Source organism: Prionailurus bengalensis, chromosome D4 (genome assembly GCF_016509475.1).
Source record: "Prionailurus bengalensis isolate Pbe53 chromosome D4, Fcat_Pben_1.1_paternal_pri, whole genome shotgun sequence".
NCBI classification, from domain to species: domain Eukaryota; kingdom Metazoa; phylum Chordata; class Mammalia; order Carnivora; family Felidae; genus Prionailurus; species Prionailurus bengalensis.
The window spans coordinates 93108807-93131497 of NC_057359.1; the positions used below are offsets into that span (position 1 = coordinate 93108807).

At 60.5% G+C, this 22691-nt stretch overlaps 1 protein-coding gene across 5 annotated transcripts in view; it reads left to right on the forward strand.

Annotated features, from left to right (window-relative positions):
• NACC2 (NACC family member 2) overlaps positions 1-22691 on the forward strand; it is a 70404-nt gene that overhangs the window by 42387 nt on the left and 5326 nt on the right. For all 5 annotated transcript variants that reach the window (XM_043566476.1, XM_043566478.1, XM_043566479.1 and 2 more), the window contains 3 exons: positions 19070-19234; positions 21215-21320; positions 21665-21762. In XM_043566476.1, coding sequence (XP_043422411.1) covers positions 19070-19234; positions 21215-21320; positions 21665-21762 — 369 coding nt within the window. The remainder of the gene's footprint in view (positions 1-19069; positions 19235-21214; positions 21321-21664; positions 21763-22691) is intronic.

Sequence of the window (22691 nt, forward strand, 5' to 3'; positions counted from 1 at the left end):
TGCACGCCTGCTTGCCATGCTGGGAGTGAGGGGCTGCCCCCGTCAGGATGGCGGGGTCGGGGGGGTAGGTGCTGGTTCCAGGGTGAGCAGGGCACTGAGGGCACCCCAGTGCAGTAAGGGGTCTGCTCTCGCGGCCTCTACTTGGCCACACTCCTTGGGCACGTCTGTACCCACGGGCAGACGGGGAGACAGACAGGCAGCAAACAGGACCTCGAACAACTATTTAATCTTGGCTGGGGTCCCCGTGAGGCAGGACGGGCTGCCCCCTGGCCCCAGGGAGCGAGGCTCGGTGGTGAGGAGAGTGAGCTGCCCAGGGGGGTGGGGAGGGCTCCCTCTCCCATCGCTGCCACCTCTGCGGGAGGAGCGTGGGTGGCCGGGAGGAGCCACCTTCGGGGCCACCGCCCCAGGACCGGGCTTCCCGTGGCGCCTTCCGCCGTGGGCCCAGCCCCTCCTCTGCGCGGGCAGATGTTTGATGGTTGTTGGCAGACGCTGTTCCCTGTGGATGAGACAAAGGCACTCCTCGGCACTTACACTCTAGCCAGGCATGTCCACGTTAGGGGCCCCGCGGGGCGCTGTGCCGGGACGGGACAGGTGGCCGCGGGCTGGTGGCCCTGCCTGGGCTCGCCCTCTCTTCCCCTCTGCGGGCTGGCTGGCTCCTCCGGGTCTGCCCCCTGTCCCGGCCCCCGGACACGGGACAGACACTGGCGGTGTTTGGGATCGGGTCCCGTCTCCCCCGCCTCGAGCAGAAGCTGCAGACGACTCCTGTGAGCCCTGGAAGGACGCAGAGCGTGTGCGCCCTGCCACGGACCAGGCCCTGGTCAGTGCCACCATGGCCTGTGGTACCCTTGTGTCCTGCTCACCCCAGAACCAGCACCGCCCCCCCGCCCCCGCCCCTACCTCCCTGACTAGGGCAGCCCCTCACTCCCAGCATGGCAGCAGACAGGCAGACCCCTAGCCTGTTGGGGGGCTGCTCCCCCCTGCAGCCCAGCTGCCCCTTGGGGGTCCCACGGGGAACGGGGAAGGCTAGGTCTGTCGTGCGAATCCCAATCCTAAGCACCCCTCACCGCCTCCTGACCTGGGCCCAGGGTGTCTACGCTGTTGGATCCCCGCCCAACTGCTAGGAGGGCCCCGGGAGCAGTGGGCGCGTTTTGTCCCTGGCCTGTTCGGGGTGGGGGTGGGGGGTCCCTCCCTTTGGAGGCAGCAGTCAGGGCACGCGAGGGAGGCGCGGGCCCCAGCGTGCCTGTCCCACACGTGCCCAGGGAGCTGGCCCCGGGCTGTTCTGAGGTTCTGGGGGTGGCCTCCCCGGCTCCCTGGCCCCCAGCTTCTCCTGTCTCAGGGACAGGGCACTTCTGTGCAGTGTCACGTGTGGCCCCCAAACCCCGGGAGACCCTAAGGTGCCCTCTTACGTCTGAGTGACTGAGGTATGACGTCCGTGCCTCCCCAGAAGGGGCGTGAGATGCACCCGCTTGAGTCTTGGGCTGTGGCACCAGAGCACGGTCAGACGGAGGACGCTGCCGTCACCCGCCCGCCCCAGGCAGCCCTGGATCTGCTCTCTGTCACTCGGGGTGCATTCGCCGGTCCTAGAACATCAGGTGGGCACGGTCGTGCGCTGCGTCCTTGCGTCTGCTTCTCTCTGCAGAATTCGGGTGAGACTCGTCTGTGCTCCCGGGTCAGGCCCACCTTTCCCTCCCCTTGTTGGGTGGTTATTCCAAGTGTTCGCACACAGTGAAATGTACCGATTCCAAGTGTACAGGCGATGACTCTGGGGGCTGTAATCAGTCGAGTACCAGGGTCACGGTCAAGATCAGATCAATCTGCCTCCCCGCAAATGTCTCCGGGTCCTCCCGCCCCAGCCCTGGCCCCCTGCGGCCTCCCCACCGGCTTCCTGTCCTTGTCGATTTGCCTTTTGCACAATCTTTTAAGTGGCATCGTTCAGAACGCAGTCCTTTCTTCTCACCGTATTTCGTGGCCTGTCCACGTGGTGCCAGGTGTCGGTCCTCCTAGTCCTAGGCCGTGGACGCTGCCACCAGTGGCCAGCGCGTGGGTGGCTTCGGGGGACAGGAGCTGTTGCCGTCTTGCTGCTGTGAACGTCCGCGTGCAGGTGGCGCTGCTGGGTCACGGGAGAGGCACGTGTCCACGCGGCCACACGCTCACCGGTCTCCTGAGAGTTGATTTGTGTCCTGAGCGGCGACGCGGGTTTTTGCCTGGATCGGACACGTGTGGTGCTGCATCGGTTAACTTTCTAAGGCGGAGCCACCCTCGCAGCCCCGGGATGGAACCCACGTGGCGTGGCGTTTATGCCGCGCTCGGTTCAGTTTGCTGACGTTTTCTCGGGGGTTTCTGCGCCCGTGTGCGTGGCGGGCAATCACCTGTAGTGCTCTTAGTATGGTCTCGGGGATCAGGAGAACGCGAACCTTCTCTTCCCTTCTGTAGTTTTTGAGAGTTTGTGTAAGTTTGATGTGACTTCTGTCTTGTGCGTTTGATAGAACATATCCACCCGTGAAGCCTCTTGGCTCTGCGGGTTTTTATTGTTGTTAATTGTGGGAGTTTTTAGTGATAAATTCTGTTCCTTTAGGTACAGAACGAATCGATTTCCCTTTCCTCGTGCTCCAGCCGTGGCGGTTTGTGTGTTTCCTGGAGCTCGTGCGCTTGTGAAGGCTGCTCTGACACGATCCCTGCGGCCACGCCGGCTCCCGTGTCTGGTGCGCGCGGGGCAGGGGAGGGGGGTGCATGCTTACACACAGCACGGGGTCGACGTTGCGGGTTCATCCGGTCCAACTTGAGTCTCTTGACACTGGGAATGAGACTTGACGGAGGTGGGTTCGCACCTGCCGTCTTTCCATCCGTTTCCATTGGCCCCGTTTCCCGGTTTCCTCTCTGCCGACACTTTTTGGGTCGAGTTTCTCCTGGTATTGCTTTTTTAGCCCCGCTGTTGACCTCTGTCTTGAGCCGCCCAGCCCCCTGCATCTTCACCCCGTCCCTGGGGCCTTTGTCCCTGACGCCGCCCCCTGTGGCCCCCTGCGCGGTCGTGGTCACGGGTTTCCCTTCTTGACGTGTGACCAGCCTTCCCACACGTCGTCCTCTTTACCTGAAACAGCCAGCCGGCCTTTCTCCACTTTCGGTCCGTTTTATTCATTTAATTAATTTGATAAATTAATTACTTTTTATTTAAAAAATTCTATAAGTTTTTTTAACATTTATGACATTTTTTAGCGTTATCTTTGAGAGCGTGAGTGGGGGAGGGAGAGAGAGAATCCCACGCAGGCTCTGAGCTGTCAGCACAGAGCCCGACGCGGGACTCGAACCCACGCACTGTGAGGTCGTGACCTGAGCCGAGGTCCGACGCTTCACCGACTGAGCCCCCCGGGCGCCCCGGTTTTCAGTTCCTTGAAGTCCCGTGAGACGTACCGGCTTCGGCGTGCGGCTCTCCAGTTCACAGCAGTGCCGTCAGCCCCGTCCTTGTCTCTGCCCGCGGGCGCCAGGCCGGCCCCCTCTCCGCGGCCTGCCCCAGCTCTTGCCCCGCCACTCCGCCTTCTCCTGTGGGTGGGCCGCCAGCTGCTCCGCGTTCCCGCCAATGCTGGGTCTTGTCTGATGTTGAAAGCTGTGCCCGGTGGCCGTAGCGGTGTCTCTGTGACGTCCGATGACGTCGGACAGCTTTCACGTGGGTCCGCCGGGTCCGCCGTCCCTTTGAATCCGTGCCCTTCTTACTGGGCTGTCTGATCAGCGAGGGTGTGAGGCACCGTTGAGAATCGGGCGTTCTTTGCATGCTGCAGGCGGAGGCCTCTGTCGGGCCTGTGATTCGAGAACGTTTCCCCCCCCCCCCCCCCGCCGCAGTCTGTCCGTTCCCTTGACAGAGCCTTTCATAGACGGACACTTTGGGATATTGATGAAGCTAAGTGATTAATTACACTGACCCCGAACAATCCGCTTAAATGTGGATTTTCTGCATTGCGGTGCCGTAAGTGTGTTTTCCTGTCCTTTTCGGTATTATTTTCTTTCCCCCAGCTCACCTTGTGCTAGGAACACGGTATATGGTGCATAGAACGTACCGACTGTGTGTTAATCGACCGCGTGTGACCCGTACGGCTTCCGGTCAACGGTGCGCTAGTTACGTGTGGGGGAGTCCAGGTTACGTGCGGATTTTCGACGGCTAGGGCGGCGGTCGGTGCCTCTGATCATCGCCTTGTACAAGGTCAGCGACATTTCTCTCCAGACCGCGCTCTCGTGGTGGTTAAGTCTTTACCTGACCAGCACGCAGACAGACATTTCCCCTACATTTTCTTCCAGATGTTTTACGGCGTTGGGTCTCACGTTCGGCGTGTGGCCCGTTCTGGGTCAAGTTCTGCGTGAGGCGCGGGTCAGGCTCCTTTGTCTCTCACGTGATGTCCAGTTCGCTTTCAAAGAAATGTCACTTACGAAAGAACCCGGCGATAGTTACCGTACATACTCATTTCGTGAGACTTGAGCTCCTCGCCGTCCTAGTGAGGGACCCGCAGTGGATTCTGAAAACTCGCAAACACGTCTTTATAGCGTTTGACAGTTTGCGGTAGTGATGTGTGATTTACGTGCCGTGAAGGCAGTCCCTTGTCGTTGTGCGGGGGTGTCCGTGGCCGCGAGCGGGCGTGCCCTGGAATTCTGGCCGGACGCTTGTGTTCCGCCTTCTCTTGTTTTCTTCGTGGGGACTGTCGTCCTCCTGTGTCCCTTGTGCATGCTGTGTCTCTGCGGGCCGCCTTTGTCCCTGACCGTCCTCCACCTGGTTTCGACGTGCCCGTGTGGCGTCCTCTGTGTTCATTCTGCTGACGTCCATGGAGCCTTTCAGGCACGTGCATTTATACCATGGTTTGTTCAGGGGTCTTTGTGCCCCTCTGTCCGGAACCCCGGTCACGTGGCCTTTTGCCCCTGTGATCTCCGAGGCTCCGTTTGCTGACCGAATAGTTCCTATTGCTGTTTCTAATGCTTGCTGATCTTCTCTGCAGTTGCATTTGGTTCTTATCTTTGGCTCCCTGTTTCTCTGCTCATTGGGTTCCTCTTTTTTTTGTTTTTTTAAAGTTTATGTATTTATTTTGAGAGGGAGAGAGAGAACGAGCCGGGCTGGGGCAGAGGGAGAAGGAGAGAGAATCCCCAGCAGGCTCTGCACTGTGAGCACAGAGCCTGATGCGGGGCTTGATCCCACAACCCTGGGATCATGACCTGGGGTGAAATCAAGACTCAGACACTCAAGCCACTGAGCCACCCAGGCGCCGCTGGCCTCCTCTTTTGCACAGCTTTAAAAGTTGCGGTCGGGGCGCCTGGGGGGCTCGGTCGGTGGAGCGTCCGTCTTCGTCCCAGGTCATGATCCCGCGCTTCATGGGTTCGAGCCCCACGTCGGGCTCTGTGCTGACGGCTCGGAGCCTGGAGCTGCTTCGGATTGTGTGTCTCCCTCTCTCTCTCTCTCTCTGCCCCTCCCCTGCTCTGTCTCCCAAAAATAAGTAAACATTAAAAAAAAAAATTTTTTTTAAAGCTGTGGTCATGTTATGTGGCTAGTTTAAAGCCTCTGCCACTGGTGCCGTCCTGTGTCATTTCCTGGGGTGTCTCTGCTGACCGGTTTTCTCCTCCTTAGGGGTCGTCTTCTTGTGGTCTGTCGGTTGTTTGTGGATACGGGACATCGTCAGTGTTACCTCGTGGAACACTTGCAGTTTGTCACTCCGGGTCTCTCGCGGTAGCTGGTTACGTGGCACCCCGTAACAGCGGGCGTGGCAGCCTGCGCCCCGGAGCCTCCCTGCTCTTGTGGGCTCCCTGCTGCCCTTTGTGTCCTCTGTTGGGCTTGATGTCATGAGGTCCGCTCACGATTTAGCAATGGCAGTTTTCGGATTTTGTTTAAAGACCTCTTCCTCCACGTGTGGATGGCTGTGATGTTCTTCTAGGTGTTACTTAAACAATTCTGATTTGGAATCATTTATTTTACTTATTTTTTTTAACATTTATTTTATTTTATTTTTGAGAAGGAGGCAGCGCGCGAGCAGGGGAGGGGCAGGGAGAGAGGGAGACACAGACTCCGAAGCGGGCTCCGGGCTCCCGGCCGTCAGCGCCGAGCCCAACGTGGGGCTCGAACTCACAGACCGTGAGATCGTGACCTGAGCCGAAGTCGGGCACTCAACCGACTGAGCCCCCCAGGCGCCCCATGATTTGAACTCATTTTAAATTTACAAAAACGTTTCAAGATCAATGCCCTTTGCTCAGACTCGCTCACGGGTAAGAATGTGCCACGTCTGTTTCTCTTCCTGCGGAGAGGCTGTGGGGTCTTTGGACCGTTGGGGGGCGAGCTGCAGACATTGTGTCCTTTGCCCCCAAGTACTGAGGATTTCCTGCAAGTGGGGACAGCCTCTTCCATAGACACAGTCCCGTGCTCCACGCCCAGGAGGCCGGGCGGTGACGCCGTGCTGCTCGCCGGCCTGTGCCTGAGTCTCTCCACGTGTCCCCATGCCATCCTCCAGAGCAGCACGGTTTCCCCCAACCTGTGCCCGGTTCGGATGCGCACAGTGCGTATCGTGGCGGTTCTGTGCCCTCCCCCCTCCTCGGCCTTTGCCCTTCAGGGCACTTCTCTTTCTGAAGAGCACAGTTCAGCCATTTGGCTGAACGTCCCTCTGTTTGGGCTCAGGTTGTGCGTTTCCGCCGCATCTCGGGGGAAACGGTGCCTGGTCCCTCCCGGCGCGTCCTCTCGGGAGGCACCTGAAACCCGTGCGGCTTCACGGTGGCGATCGGTGACCCCGGCCGGGTGGAGCGTGGGTTCGCCCTCGCCGTCTGTTGACGATCCTGCCTGGGCTGGTTGCTAACGCCTTACGCCCTACCCTTGCTAGTTGGCCCTCTGCGTTCGGGAAGGGCTTCTCGACATACCCCACTCCGCTCCTGCGGTGCTCCCTCCCTCACTGTGGCTCCCGTGTGAGTGGAGAGGGGTTTTTGGAGCATTTGTCATCTCGTTGGGCAAAAATCCAGCTGTCTCTCCCTTCAGCGGGGAGTGGCGTGGAGAATTCACCGTCGGGGTGCGAGGTCTGCGTGTGGCCACAGGGACGTCCTTGTTTGCAAGCCCCCCTGTCCGTCAGAGCTGGGACTCATAGATTGTAAAAACCGCAGGTTCGGGCTGGTGTCTCCGAATCCAGTCCGACCCCAGGGTTGTCCTAGCCTCCCCTCTTCCTGATGTCCGTTCTCCGAACAGACGAGATCCGACGCTCCTGTTTCCGCGTGAAAGGCGTTTACGTCTGTAGTGTGAGTGGAATCGATGTTTCGATGTGCGGTGATCTGGGGCCCACGGTTTACTTTTTTCCCACCCAACTTCCGAGTGGGTCTGCCAATTTTCATTGAGAAGACCACCTCTGTGGGCACCGCCCTGCTGACCCCGTGTGCATGTGGCGTGTGGGCCCCATCCCTAGCCCTGCCCTGTCCCCTCTGTCACTGCTGGTCCCTGTGCCAGGGCACACCGCCCGCATTCCTGCGTAAGGTCGGCTGCTGGTTTTGTTCCTTACAGCCGTCCTGCCTTTTTTCTGCATTTTTACGTGTTTTGTCAAATGCCACACAAAAGTACCTGCGGGGTTTGGTTGGGATCTCGTTGACTCTGCAGATCAGGCTTGTGCTGAGATCCCTCCAATGTTGGGTGTTTCCTCCATTTACTTACATCTTTTTCGGGTTTTCTTGGGACTGTTTTGTAATTCTCTGCATGTCCGTTGTTAGATTAATTCCTAGAAATTCATTTTTTGTTTGAATCTACGTGGTATTTTTTTTTCATTGTTTGTTGCTCGTGTGTAGAAACACATTGGATTTATTATTTAAAAGCAAATCTGGGGGCCCCTGGGTGGCTCAGTTGGTCAGAGGTCTGACTTCGGCTCGGGTCACGATCTCACGGTCCATGGGTTCGAGCCCCACGTCGGGCTCTGCGCCAACAGCTCGGAGCCTGGAGCCCGCTTCGGATCCTGTGTCTCCCTCCCTCTCTGTTCCTCCCCCGCTCACACTCTGTCTCTCTCTCAAAAATAAGTAAACATTGAGGGGCGCCTGGGTGGCTCAGTCGGTTAAGCGTCCGACTTCAGCTCAGGTCATGATCTCGAGGTCCGTGAGTTCGAGCCCCGCGTCGGGCTCTGTGCTGACAGCGCGGAGCCTGGAGCCTGCTTCGGATTCTGTGTCTCCCTCTCTCTCTCCGCCCCTCCCCTGCTCATGCTCTGTCTCTGTCTCAAAAATAAATAAAAATATTTTTAAAAAAAGTTAAGAAAAATAAGTAAACATTGAAAAGTAAATAAAAACTAATAAAAACAAAAAAAAATTTTAAAGTATTAAAAAAAAAAACCCTGGCCACCGCCCACTCATTTATTCCAATAGTTTCCCTGCAGACTCTCAGATTTTCTCTGTGTCCCATCCTGTCACCTGCTGGCAATGGTGGCTTTATTTCTGTTCCTGGCCCTTTTGCTTCCTTTTTGCCCGACCGTACTGGCCAGACCTTCTGGTTCACTCGTCTCATCTCTGAGCTCAGGAAACGCGTTCAATATTCATCTTGAGGTGGGATATTTGCTCTAGGCTTTTGTGATGCGTGTTATGAGGTTAAGGACGTTCTTTTCTTACGTTAAGAGGTTGGTGGGGGCGCCTGGGTGGCGCAGTCGGTTAAGCGTCCAACCTCAGCCAGGTCACGATCTCGCGGTCCGGGAGTTCGAGCCCCGCGTCGGGCTCTGGGCTGATGGCTCGGAGCCTGGAGCCTGTTTCCGATTCTGTGTCTCCCTCTCTCTCTGCCCCTCCCCTGTTCATGCTCTGTCTCTCTCTGTCCCAAAAATAAATAAATGTTGAAAAAAAAAATTTTTTTTAAAAAAGAGGTTGGTGTGTTTCTTTTTCATAAATCAGGGTTGCATTTTAACAGAAGCCTTGTCTCTAGATACCGACCCGGGCATCCGCTTTCCTCTTCTGCCCGTTACTTTTCTGAGTTACGCTGATTGCTCTTTTGAACGTTAAAAAAACAAAACAGTTGTGTGTCTGGAATAAGTTCGGCCTAGTTACGATTGAATTTCTGCATTCGGCCTCCTCCTCTTATTTTTTTTTTTTTTGCCCGGTTTTGGTGACCGTCCTGAGGTGTGAGGCCCTCCGCAGTGTCCTGCCCCGGAAGGGGCCTCAGGCAGTGTGGAAGGGGGCCACCTGCTTCAGTGGGAGCCTGGGCACGTGGCCTGCACGGTCCCGGGCTCCGGCCTCAACGCCAGGAAATCTGATGGCACAGGCCCCACACGTGGTGTGGGCGCCCCGGTGTAGACACATCCCCCCCCCCACGCCCGCCTCGGAGGAGGCGGGGGGGTCCGAACCAGGGCCTGTGGGCCGCGGAGAGCGCCTCGAGGGCCAGATCCGTTTCACGGGCGGCCACCCGCCGCGGGAGCGAGCCTGGACGTTCCTCGCTTGCGAGCACCGGGCCGCGTGTCTCATTTCCCTTCAGACGGTGCCTCACGTTTCCCCGCGGGGTTATCCACCTCCTGAAATGAACCGAGAATTCCTTCCCGCCTGTTCTGTACTTTTATGTCTTCTCAGTCGAGGACTCGGTCCGCCTGGAAGCGTGCTCCTGCCTCTCCGGATGGTTGTCGGCGGCATCTGGTTTTCTGACTCATTGGCGTGAACTTGTCCCTGACATCCTTAAGGTCCCTCCTGAAGTCTGGAGCGGGGCCGTCCCCTCGTGTGTTCCGTGCAGCCCACGACCTAAGGATGCCGTTTATGTCGTTAAAGAAAGATCTCCCGGGCGCCTGGGGGGCTCAGACGGTTAAGCGCCCGACTCTTGGTTTCGGCTCAGGTCACGATCTCACGGTTCTTGGGTTCGAGCCCCGTATCGGGCTCTGTGCTGACAGCGCGGAGCCTGCCTGGGATTCTCTTCCCACGCTCTCTCTGCCCTCCCCTGCTCTGTCTCTCAAGATAATTCATTAATTAACAGAAACATGTGCAGCTAAAGTCGCGTGTGCCCCAGACAGCCTCAAATACTTCCCGTCGGTCTGTTCACCCTGGAGGTCTACAGGCCCCCGTCCTGCAGGGGCCTGTGCTGTGTTCCGAACACTGTTAGTTTGTGCCTTTTTTTCCTTTCCCTTTTCTTCAGAGAACCGACTTTTGGATTTTTTTCTCTATTTTCTGTCTTCGTATATGTTTTCATCTCACCATACTATAACTTTCTCTGAGTTCATTCGCTGTTCTTGCCCTGGATTTTTAAGACAGATGCTTAGGGGCGCCTCGGCTGAGCTTCTGACTCCATTTTGGCTCAGGTCATGATCTCAAGGTTTGTGAGTTCGAGCCCCTCGTCGGGCTTTCAGCTCTCAGCACTGAGCCTGCTTCGGACCTTCTGTCCCCCTCATTCTCTGCCCTTCCCCCACTCTAAATAAACTTGAAAAAAAAAAGGACAGATCTTCGGATGACTGACTTCTCAGCCTTTTACGGTAAGTGTGTGTGGGGCCACGCACTTCCTGGGCCCCGCGGCTGGCTTCATCCTGTCTCGCGCGTTTTCATCGGCACCCACGAAACAGATTTTCTGGTTGCGTTACTGAGTCGCGGTGTTTTCCTTGACCCTTGGCTTGTGCGACGGCGGGTCCCTCAACTTCCAACCACACTTTGGGTTTTCTGGTCATGTTTTTGTTGAAGTTTCCAAATCAAGTGCCCCGCGAACTTGATACCGCCTCACTGCTCTGGAATTCGTCAGGAATTGCTTTATGCCCCAGAATATGTTCCATACGCACTGAAGGAAGCAGCCAGGCCGTCAGCTTAATGAACTGCACCGATGATTACGTCGCATCCCGCACGCGCCCGCACGTTTGTTCTCGTGTTCCTGCTGGGGTGGCCGCGTGTGGTGGTTCTTACGTCCCCTGCCGCGCTGGAGTGTCGCGTGCTCTCAGGTTGGCCCGCCGGCCGCCCCGGTCCGTGGCCGCGGCCGCGCTGTGTCGTCTCCACGCGGCTTCACGATGTGTCGTGGGTTTTGGTGTTTTTGTCCGGGCTTAAAAAACCTTCATTGTCTTCTCACACACAGTCCGGTTCCGTCTCGTGTAATCACTGGTGTCTTTGGGTTTCATGTCCCGTCTTTCTAGCGATTTCCCATCTGTCCCCTCTGATCTGTGTTTCTCTATCTTCCCCCTTTCTGGCTGATCAGCCATTTGGTTCTGTTTATTTCCCTTTCTTTTATTATGAGTGTGGGGGCTGCTGTCTTCAGGGTTAGAGAGTCCAACATCCATCTGAGCACGGCCTCCGTCCGGGAGCGGGTTCAGGGCCCGGCCCTCTCCCTCTTAGCTGGGACCGCTCGGTCACCCTGGCTCCCGTGCGCCGCCGGGCCTCCTGGGCTCCCGGGACACGGGGTCATGCTTGCCCCACGTTCCGTGTCTCTTTCGCTCTTTGTGACTCTTGTGTTTCCTTTCTCTGCTTCAGTCTGGATATTGGCATTCTTTTCCAGGTTGGCATTCCTGTCACCTGCTCTGTCCCGTCTCCTCCAGCGACACCGATCTTCTGTCCAGGGTCTGATCCTTCCCACAGATTCTGGTTTTCTGGTCCAGCTCCCCATTGTGTTGCTACGTTTCCTGCCCTGTCGAGAGCAGGCGCTCCACGGGTGGTGGCCATTGTCTGGGACGGACCACCTTGGGTCTGATCTAATGTCTTTTTGTAAATTGGTTTCTTATTACTCATTTCCCCCTGTTCCTGCTGAGTTCTCGACACGGTAGGAAGCATCTGGGAGCTCCCGCCAGCGCTCCTCCACAGACAGTCCCTCGTTAGAGGCCTCAGGTGGGAGCCGGCGAGGTGCTCGCCGCGGCTCCCAGGCCACGGCCGGTCCTGGGGTTTCCAGACCGCCTCCTCCCGGCAGGCCCCCGAGTCTGCTATCTCGCACGTGGGCACCGCATCCCCGATTTCACCTTCCTTTGGTTTCTGAATCTGGTCCTGCACACGTGCTGCTTAGTGGTGGCCGGAAGTTGAGGGGAAGTCGGGCCATCTCCCAGGCCGAGGCCCCTCGAATCTGCACGCTCCAGGCCCGGCTGTCCCTCCCACCCAGCCCTACGGCAGCTGTCCCCTCAGCTCAGGGGCCTGGCCCTGAGACTAATTTTTTTTAAGTTTTTTTGGTTTTTTGTTTTTAAATTTTGAGAGAGAGCCTGTGCAAGCAGGAGGGACAGAGAGGGAGCGAGAGGGTCCCAAGCAGGTTCCACACTGACAGCACAGAGCCCGACTCGGGGCTCAAACCCAAGATCGGTGAGACCTTGACCTGAGCCGAAATCAAGAGTCCGACGCTTTTGGAGTTGCTCTTGATGGGGGGGGGGGGGGTCACTCCCCCACTGCCGTACGGGGGTCTCTGGTGCACCTCACAGGTTAAATGCGTTTGTGTTTGTGTAGCTGATGTGTGCTAATCACTGTAAAGAGTATAGAAGGTCACACTGGGGAGAGCTGTTCTCCACCCGTTGCTCCGCCTCCTGCTGTCTCCCAGCGGCCTCGCGTCCCGTGTTTCGTCCTCAAGCATAGCCCGTGCGTGCATCTTACATAAACACGGTCCCAGGGCACGCAGAGCCCCACTGTGTTTTCAGGGTGACCAGTGTCACCTGGTGTCACGGACCAGGATCTGTCCAGGCCGTCCACGGTGGACGTCTCGAGTCCGCGGAGCTGACGGAGGAGAATGCGGTCAGGCTGGCAGTGCGGGCAGCCGCTGGGTTTGCCGGGACACCAGCTGGGGCCTCGGTGGGGTCTCCCAGGGTCAGACGTGGATGCCGGACACAAAACTGGCAGGCCTGTGGGGTCTGGGGACAGGCAGCATCCGTGGCAGGTTTGAGTGGGACTGGCTGAGTTGGACGGGGAGCCTCCCAGAGGAGGTTTGGAAAGTTACGAGCCGGGCCCCAGGGGAGCTGCGGCTCAGGGTCGCCCTGGGTGCCGTCCAGGGCTGCAGGGTCAGAGCCTCACGTCCTGTCCGGCCGCTGTGCCCGCGCCTGCCTGCGCACGGGGACCCGGGGACCCTACCTGTGCACGGAGACCGTTCCCGCGTGGGGGGCCCCTGGCAGGGCGTCTCCTCGACGTTTCTGTGTCCGCTCGTAGGTTGCTTTCTTCAGGGCTTTCCCTGCCAGACTTGTTATTTTGTGCCCGATGTGCTGGGATCTCGTTGGTTCTGAGATGCCTTCTGTCCTTCCTTGCCTTTTAGCCCCCGCAAAATAGGGTTCGTCTCACAGTCGCTGGGGGACGTGGCTACATGAGGACAGAGGCATTTCTGTCCTCACGTGAAAGAGCAGTCATCTGTGAAGACCCCCAGCTGCTGATGCTCTGCCCCACCCCTCGGGGCCCAAGCGCGCCTTTCGGAAGGACCCCCTGCCCTGCATTCAGGATGCCAACACGGCTGTGTTCAGACGCATGGGCGCCTTTGTGGGTGTGGCCCTTTCAGAACTGCCTGCCTGGTGGGTGTTGGGGGGGCCTCCTGGGGCCCAGCAGCAAGGGGCAGGGCAGGGCAGCGCTGGGCGGGCCGCCTGGGCGCTCACGATACACAGCAGCTCCGTCAACCCTCCGTGCCGCCCGACATCACCCACCCCCACCCCATCCCCTGGCGGTCACCGATCTGTTCTCTGTCCCCACACGAGACACTGGGCCGTCTCCAGTCAGGGCATTTGTGAGCAGAGCCTCTGTCCGCGTCCTTGCTCAGGGCCCGAGCGGACTGTCTTCATCCCGTTTCCCTGGCTGAGCACCCAGGTGAGGGGGTGTGGCTCCCACACTCAGCCTGTGTTCAGCTTTGGAAGAGCTGTCCAGCCATCCTCTGGAGTGCCCGTGTCCCCTGCCCAGCCGCCTATGGAGTGCCTGTGTCCCCCTGCCTAGCCATCCCCCAGGGTGCCCGTGTCCCCCTGCCCAGCCATCCTCTGGAGTGCCCGTGTCCCCCTGCCTAGCCATCCCCCGGGGTGTCTGTGTCCCCCTGTGCACTGTGGCTGGGGACCAGCGCCCAGTGGCCACCCCTCGCCCCACTCAGGCCGCAAGTTCAGCCGTACCGTGCGTGTGGAGTGGTGTCTCCATGTGGTTTTATTTGCAGTTTCCGGTGGCTAACGTGGCTGCCTCTTCGGTGCCGGTCTGCCGTCTGTGTGTTCTCTCACCAAGCATCTGTTTGGATCTTTTGCCCATTTTAAAGATCGAGCTGTCCGTTTTCTGGCTGTCGGGCGTTGAGAGCCGCTGCGGGTTTTCAGCACAAATCGCCTGTCGGGTGCAGGCCCGCAGGCTGGGGCTGCTGTCTTTGCGGGAGGCTTTCCCTTCCGTGGGGTCCCGCTAATCAGGCCATTCCTTCAGGGGCTGTGCTTTCGGGGTCGTGTGTAAGCTTTTTGCTGAGCCCGAGTTCACGAAGATTCCCTTCTGGAAGTTTTGGAAGTTTTGTGTTTTACGCGAGGTCCCGGGTCATCTTTGTCAATTTCCGCGTGAGGCGTGAGGCTCAGATCAAGGGCGGCTTCACTTTTGTGATCTGTCCGTGCCTGGCTGCTTCCTCTGCACCACGTGCCGAAGCAGCTGTCACCTCCCCCGTGGAGTGGCGAGCGAACCTTTGTCACAACTCAGCCGAGCATGTCTGTGCCGGCCTGTTTCCGTGCTGTGGACCGCGTGTCCCTTCGCTTGCCTGCACGTACCGTTACGATCGGTTTATAGTGAGTTGAAAGTGGGTAGCATGACTGGCCTTTTTCTTTCCGTTTGGCTTTACGTTGTGTTTTCCGATATAATCAAGGACTAGGGGTTCGATTTCTTATTGTGCCATTTTAACAAATGACACGTGCTCTGAGCGTCCCCTTCCTTGTCCCCACACCTCCGCGCCCAACCTCCCAGGGGCTCGGTCACCTGCTGGCGGCCACACACATTGGTGGGGGCTCCCTGCCAAGGATGGGGGCTGCCTAGGCCATCTCCGAGGGGCCGCCAGAGACACTCTGTGCATCTGGGGACAGGAACAGAGGCCACACCGTTGGGGCGTGGTGATGCGCCGGCATCCCGTGGGCTGGGGACTCTGTGTGTCTTGTTTGGGGAGAGAGTCCATCACTTCCTCCAGGTTCCCAGTCAGTGACCCACAGGAGGGCGCGAAGGTGCAGGGACGGAGGTCGGTGACCCTCCCGGGGTCCCTGCAGGCCTGCGTCACCAGTGCCGCCTTCTATCCGTGCTTAACAGACTGCGGAATGAGGACCACAGCCCTCGTCTCCCACAGAGGCCTTTCGTTCTTTCAAGAGAATCGTGTTGTTGGGCTGGAATGTCGTGACGCAGGATTTGCCGTGACAGCTGTTGCCGAGGGCACAGTTTGGGGGCGTCGGGCACACTCACGCTGCCGTGCAGCCGTCCCCTCCGTCCGTCCCCAGGGGTGTCCGTCTTCCCAGACCGAACTGGGTCCCGTTACACGCCGACCACCCTGCCCCCCGTGCTGTCTGTCCCTGTGGGTCCGACTCCTCTCGGCCCCACAGCCAGTGGAATCTGACGGGACTTGTCCTTCCGTGCTGGTTTCCTCTCACCCAGCACGATGTCCTCGCCGGCTGGATTCACACAGCGCCACCGAGTCAGGGAGCAGGTGGGTCCCTTCTTGGTGCCCAGAGTCCCTGGCAGGTCCACCCATGAGTCCTGTGTCCACAGTTACAGTTTTCTCTGTCCGGTGACCCGAGGGGAACTCTGCCTGTCCTTGGTTGCGGCTGCCCCTTTCGCCCAGATCAGCTACTGTTCCGGATCATTCCGTAGAGGCCTTTTGACCGGGACTCACCTTTCCTACAGGGAGAGCAGTTACTCACCTCTCGGGACAAACACCTAATTGCTCTTCACTTTCATGCGCTTCTCTCCAAATTCCATGGGCCCAAAATACTCGGAGCCCACGGTCCTGGAGACTGGAGCTGTTGCTGGTTGAAAACGAGGCCGTTGATGGTGAGGGCGGTGGTTCCGCCGCGGTGGCCAGTCCCTGAGGGACCTCAGTGTGATCCGTGGGTCCGTCCGCGGGCTGCCGTGTCCCTGCCCACAGCCCACCGAGGGGCCTCCCGCCAGCCCCCCAGTCAGGGACGCCTGCCCGAAAGCCACGGGGACACGCGAGGGGCCCCGTGCACGCTCTCCCAGGCTCCCAGAACCTGGTTGTGAGCTGCCCCCTCCTCTCCCTGGGAGGAGGAGACTTGGGGCCCGGGGAAGGGGCAGGGGCAGGGAAGGCTTTGGGCGCACCTTTCCAGATGAGCCACCACGCGGGTTCGGGTATTTTTAGCTGGCGCAGTATCCACGCTAGGCAGAGCAGAAATAGAAGAGGCTGTTCTGGGTGTTCTGGATCTGCTGGTCTCTGGCTCTCCGGAGCTGGGCTGGGGGCCGGGGGCGGGGGGCTGAGGCAGGGGTCCGGGGGTGGGGGGCAGGGGCTGGGATTGGGGGCAGGGGCGGGGGGCTGGTGGCTGGTGGCCGGGGTTGAGGGGTAGGGGGCTGGGGGCCAGGGGCGGGGGCCGGGGGCCGGGGGTGGGGGGCGGGGAGCTGGTGGCCGGGATTGGGGGGTTGGGGGGGTGGGGGGTAGGGGGCTGGGGGTGGGGGGCAGGGGACTGGGGGCGGGGGCGGGGGTGGGGGGCAGGGGCGGGGGCTGGGGGCCGGCCCGGGGGTTGGGGGGAGGGGGCTGGGGGTGGGGGGCAGGGGACTGGGGGCGGGGGCAGGGGTGGGGGGCAGGGGCGGTGGCTGGGGGCCAGGGGTGGGGGGGCAGGGGCGGGGGCTGGGGGCCGGGGGCCGGCCTGGGGTGGGGGGGGGAGGGCAGGGGCTGGGGTGGGGGGCTGGGGGGCTGGCGCTGGGGCGGGTCGGGGGGCAGGCGAGAGGAGCGGAAACAACTTCTGCTGTTTGGAGAAACACGGCAGGCTGCGTTGTGGACGCCGTTATTTCTGTTGGTGAGGGCTCTTTATGTAAATGCCGCGGCGCTGGCTTTGGCTCTGCGTCTGCGTGTGTGTAATCACAGCAGGCCGTGGGGGGGGGGCGGGGGCGGGTAATTATGTTTTAAAATACCACCCGGGTTGTTTTTCCTGTGCTCCCTGAGCCCCCGGGTATGCCAGGTTTGGAAGGTTCTCTGTTGCTCTCTGCTTATCTGCCCCCACCAGCGTTCCCCACACACACCTGGTGGGAGGTGCCTCCCGTTCCCCAGAGCGACTGCCCCCCCCCCACTTGAGCCCTGATCTGGGGGGGGGGTGCTGGGCACTGGAGCCCAGCCTGCCTTCTCCCGAGGGGCTCTCCTGTGACTCCAGGAGGCTGGCCCCCACCACCGCCCCGACGGGAGCTTGAGGCTGCCGGGTTCTGGCCGCTTGGGGGTGAGGGTCTGCCCAAGACGCCCCCTTGCCACCCTGCCTCCTGAAGCCCCTTTGCAGCAGCCCCCATGTGGCTTTCCCAGGTCTGTGGCCCGGCCCAACCTGGCACCTGCCACAGTGAGGCCAGGTGCTGAATTTTCCTGGGACCCCCTAAGCGGGGATGGGTCACAATGCCGAGGGGACAGGACCACTGCTCCAGCCTGAGTGGCCAGGTGTCCCTGCCTGGAGCCTGATGGAGAGCAGGTTCCAGCCTGAGCTGGACCCTACAAGGTTCTACAGCCACCCCCTCTGGCCCAGGAGCCACTAAGGCTGCTACAGAGAACTGCTGTCCTTGACCATGAGGGCCCAACCCTGAGTGACCCTCTGAGCAGCCTGAGGCCCTTGCCGGCATGCAGACCTTGCCCCTGTGTCTGGGTGGCTGAGGGCGGGCTGGGCCGTGCTCTCTGCCAGCTGTGTGGGGGAGTCCCCTGCCCCGGACCAGCTGTGATTTCTCAGTGACAGCAGCTGACCGGGAGCAGGTGGCCCTCCTGGGAGGTGACCCAGAGTGGCCCATGTGCTGGGGACACAGGGTGAGGGAGGCGGGGTGAAGCGTGCCGGGCTGATGGCAGCATGTGCGTGGCAGGGGGCTTTGCCCTGGAGCCCTGCCCCGTGCAGAGGCCCTTCGCTGACCCTGTGATGAGCGTGCGGCTTGTGTGGCTGCTGGGGTGGGGGGGCAAGGAGACCAGGGGGCTGCGGGGAGATGGGGGAGGATGTGGGGCTGGACTTGGGGGCACCTGCTTAAGGGGTCTTGGGACACAAAGCCTGGTGGGGCTCAGTCCTCTCCACCACTGGAGCCTCCATGCGGCGTCTCTCCCCACCCAGCCTGGCTACCTGATGAGCCCCCGACGGGGCATCCCCTGAGGGCCTCTCCTTGGCCCCCCAGCACCTGGACGGCACTCGGTGTGGCTGGTGCCCAGTAGACTCAGGGCCTTCATGAGCACTAGCGGGGGAGCCCCACCCCGGCCTTGAGAGACTGGCCAGAGGACCTGTATCCAAGCCAGGGGAGGGTGGAGGGTGGGGCCTCGGGAGGGGAGGGGAGGCGGGGGACAGTGGCCTTGACGTCCAGCTGCTCTTATGCTCCCGTGTGGCTTGGGGACATCAGAGGGGGCTCAGCCCCTGCCCCATCGTAGCTGCAGGTTCGGTGAGCTCAGGGGCCCCTGACTGTCAGCTGGCAGTGGTTTGTCAGGAGCATTCCCAGACCACCTGGAGGGCTGGAGGTGCCCTGGGTGCCCTGCCCGACAGTGCCACTGCCCAGCTTTACTGCTGGCAGGTACTTACAGAACTCTCATCCCGGCAGCATGGCACAGCCTCCGCAAAGTGCCCGCTGGCAGGCAGAGGCCCTGTGTGCCCCCACCTGTGGAATGGGACCGCCCCCAGCAACCAGGCCAGGGGCACAGTGCAGGTCCTATGCGCTCCAGGCCTGCACTCCACCCGGCAGAGTGCCCGATGAGACCTCGGGGCCAGCCCGGCTGCCCTCCGACCAGCCCCTTGCACATGCCATCCTGAGCCCTCAGTCCTGCCTGATCTGCAGGCCTGTGTCTGGTGGGCACCTCCCGGCCCTCAGAGCTTGTTCACAGGTCTGGGTGGGCATCCCTCCCTGCCTTCTTCCCTTCACTTCTCCACTCTGGTCCTCCCTGCAGAGGTCAGAGTGAGGTGGGCAGGGAGAGAGTGGGGAGGGCACGGAGGCAGGGAGGGAGCAATCGAGCCCACCGTGGAGGGTCTGACCCGAGCCTGGCTGGGCAGGATCTCCATCTCCGTGCCTGAGAGCACCCCTAACCAGATGGGGTCTGTGTCCGCAGTGCAAGAGAAACCAGAACCCATGCCGCTGGAGAGCCGCTCCTGTGTCCTCATCCGCCGCGACCTGGTGGCGCTGCCCGCCAGCCTCATCAGCCAGATCGGGTACCGCTGTCACCCCAAGCTCTACTCAGAAGGGGACCCTGGCGAGAAACTAGAGCTGGTGGCAGGTGAAGTGCCCCTCCCCGCCCTGTCTATTGTGTGCAGATGCCCTCGTTTATTTTTTTTCCTTCAGAGCTCTGAACAATGTACTCATCACTAATCAGTCAAAAAAAAAAAAAAAAAAAAAAAAGAACATCTTAAATTTCCTCTAATTTCCTTTTAGGAGAATGTGTCATTAAGAGGAGTTATTCAATTGAATTAATTTAGCATTTTAATTGAATCCCCTGGGCTGGTCGCGCATCTGATTGGCAGGGGCTGCAATCACGATTGTGTTTTAATTTAGGTGGCAGATAAAACCAAATCGAATACAGCGCACAGGCCCCCCTCCCCCAAGTCCCAGAGCGCCCCATCGCTGCGCTGACGGGTAGCGACCGAGGCTCCAGACGCAGGTCCGAGTCAGAAACGGAATTCTGCAAAAGCGAACGACACAGTAGAGTCCGAAAGCCCATTAGGGCCGGGTGCCTTTGTCACAAATACTTATCTTTTCGACATGAGGATGCATCTGGCCTCGCAGGCCCCCCGTAGATTTCTAAGGCTCTTCACACGGAAGACAGAAGATGCTGCCGTCACCCTCGGTGGGGAGGTGGAGCCATTTGTCATCCTCGCTGGGGATGTGGAGCCATTTTCCAGGAGTCTCCTGGTTGGCCAGGGGAGCCCCTGACAGGCTGGCCAGGACCCATGGGCTCCTTCCCTCCCTCCAGTGCTGGCGTGGACCTTCTGTGAGCTTCTGCCCCACCCCCACCCCCCCAGTCCTGTTGGGCACTCCTGACCACCACGCCCTGGGCAGCATCACAGGGTTCTGCCTGAGCTGTCCCCTCTGCTGGGAGCCACTGTCCAAACAGGCAACCTTAGAACAGGGCAGAGAGGGGTGGTTTTGCCTTTCAGCTAACAGCCTGTCTGTCGGGGTTGGGGGTTGGGGGCTGGCCACCGTCCCTGGCCCAGCCCAAGCTGGATATCAGGTTCCCAGGCCCCACTGTGTTTCCCCACAACGAGGGGTGTCCCCCGTGTGGCTCAGAGTGACCTGCCCTGCTGTTGGGTGGGAGCCTCTGCAGACATGAGCGGGGTGGCCCTCAGGGACACCTGGCATGCTGTGGCTGAGGACCATCAGGCCACACTGACCCGACGCCCCCGGCGGTGGTCTCCATCCGGAATCACGTGTCTGTTTAAACAGTGGGCCCAGGCTCCCCCGGAGACCTGGCCCGTGGAGGGAAGCCAGCCCCAGGCCGCCCAGCTGGGGACCCACACGCAAGAACACCTCCTCGTGTCTTCCTTCCACCCTGCCCCCCGAGAAAGGAGCCCCCCCCCCCCCGCCTTTGTCTTTTTCACAAGATTCAGCACGTGATCTGTGACAGCTGGGGTCATAGAGGCCTGAAGGAGACTTCAGGAGGCCCCAGAGCCCGTTGGGGTTTACCGCACTGTTGTCTCAGGGGGTCGGGGGCACCGTCTGGTGCGGGCTCCTTTCTCCACGAGCAGCGTCCGTTAAAGGGAGGCCACCCCACGCTCTGGGCGGTGTGTCCTCTGTGGCTTGGCCCACGCCCTGCTGGGCCCCCGGGCCTTGCCAGGTTTCTCTGGGGTAAACAGTACCGTGTGGGCTCACTGCCCCCACCCCTGCCCTGGGCTGGCGGCGCCCCTCCCCCCACAGGCACAGGGCCAGGTGACCTCCAGAACTCCAGGCCCCAGCGCTGCCCGAGGTGCTTTGGTTTTGGGGAAGGGATAGAGAGGCGAGGAGCGTTGCCCAAACCCTGGGCTGAGCAGAGAAACCCCCTGAGGCTGCCAGGGTGATCTGGGGACACGTGGCCAAGGCTGCCTCCTCCAGGTGACAGGGCACGCCCTGGGGCGCTGCACCCAGAAGTCAGGCGGCCTCGCGCCACTCCCCACACCCCCTGCGCACCTGCTCTGGCCCCAGGAGCCTCCCGGGGAGGTCCTGGCCTTGGGCTGTGTGGGTGGGGAGGCCGAGCGCCTCACTCTTCTGTGTCTGGTGCTCACAGGCTCTGGCGTCTACATCACACGAGGTCAGCTGATGAACTGCCACCTCTGCGCAGGGGTGAAGCACAAGGTCTTGCTGAGACGGCTCCTCGCCACCTTCTTTGACAGGTGGGTCCCTGGGCAGGTGCAGAAGCCTCGAGGGTCTCCTGTGGCTGACGCCTCTCGCGTGTGAGGCCCCCACCTTACTGACTTCACACTTGGGTGTCGGCCCGGGGACTGTGGAGGTGAGGGGGGGGGCCTGGGTCTGGGGAGGGCTGTGGACCACCCCCCCTCTAAAACAAAGAGCTACGTGCTTCCCTTCACGGGTGGGTCAGAAGGTGGCAGGCCTGTTCCCCACCCCTGCACCCTTGGAAGTCAAGAGCGGCACAAGGCGGGTGGCAGGTAGACTTCTGGGTGGGAAAGCCCCATTCCCGTGGCACCTCTGACTACCCCCCCCCCCCCCCCCCCGCCAGGAACACACTGGCCAACAGCTGTGGCACCGGCATCCGATCGTCTACTAGTGACCCAAGCCGCAAGCCTCTGGACAGCCGGGTCCTGAACGCTGTGAAGCGTAAGTGGACGGGGTCTCCCGGGTCGGGGGCGCAGGAGCGGCGGGCGGCCTCTCCCCGGCACCAGGCTGGCCCTGCAGGGCTGGGGGGAAAGAGAAAAGAACAGCTCTCAGGAGCCAGGTCTCGAGGTGCTAACGTTCTTGGTAGGTTTCCAAGCATGATGAATTCAGCTGCGTGCGAAACTATTTTAATATGTGAAATAGATCTAATTTTCCTTTTTGAACAAAACCCCTTATTTACATTTCGAGGTTATTTTGAGCCTTTGCCATCTGCTTGCTGGCTCCTGCCTCCCACTCCTGGGCGCGTGGGGGCGGAGCCGGTCCATCTCCGCAGCCGACTGCTGCCCCCCGGCCCCAGCCCCGGCCCCGGGAGGAGCCCACCCGCTCCGATCGGGCCAGACGGGCCGAGAGCCGGCCCTCCTGCGGCCCGTCGGCTCACGAGACACTGTTACTTCCTTGCTTGGAAAACATCTCTTGTGAGGCTAATCCTGTTTTAGAGCAAAGAGGGGCCTTTGTGGTGGATAATGGGAGTCCCAAAGCGTGCAGTGCCAGCGGGGCTCCGGGAAGAGGCCGGGAGGTGTGCGGCCGGTGCTGGTGTGAGGGGCTCGCCCTGGGGACCTGGCTCCGGCTCCCAGGTGGCTTGCAGAGCGGGGTCCTGTGGCTCCCAGTGGAGGACAGAGGAGAGGCTCGGCACTGTTTTCAATGATGACGGATGCGGCCACCGGGGCTCACTTCCTCCCGGCGCGGGCTGGGCCGAGGGAAGGTGCTGACCGGCTCCGCCTCGCTCCTGGTCCAGACTGTGAGGCAGCGCCTCTGATGAGCAGGTGCCGAGGGCTGCCTGCCCTCCCTGCCCCGACTCCCCTTCTGGCCAGGGCACGGTTACCCATCAGGCTTGTCTGAGCAGGTCTGGGACCCAGGGTGGGTGGGGCAGC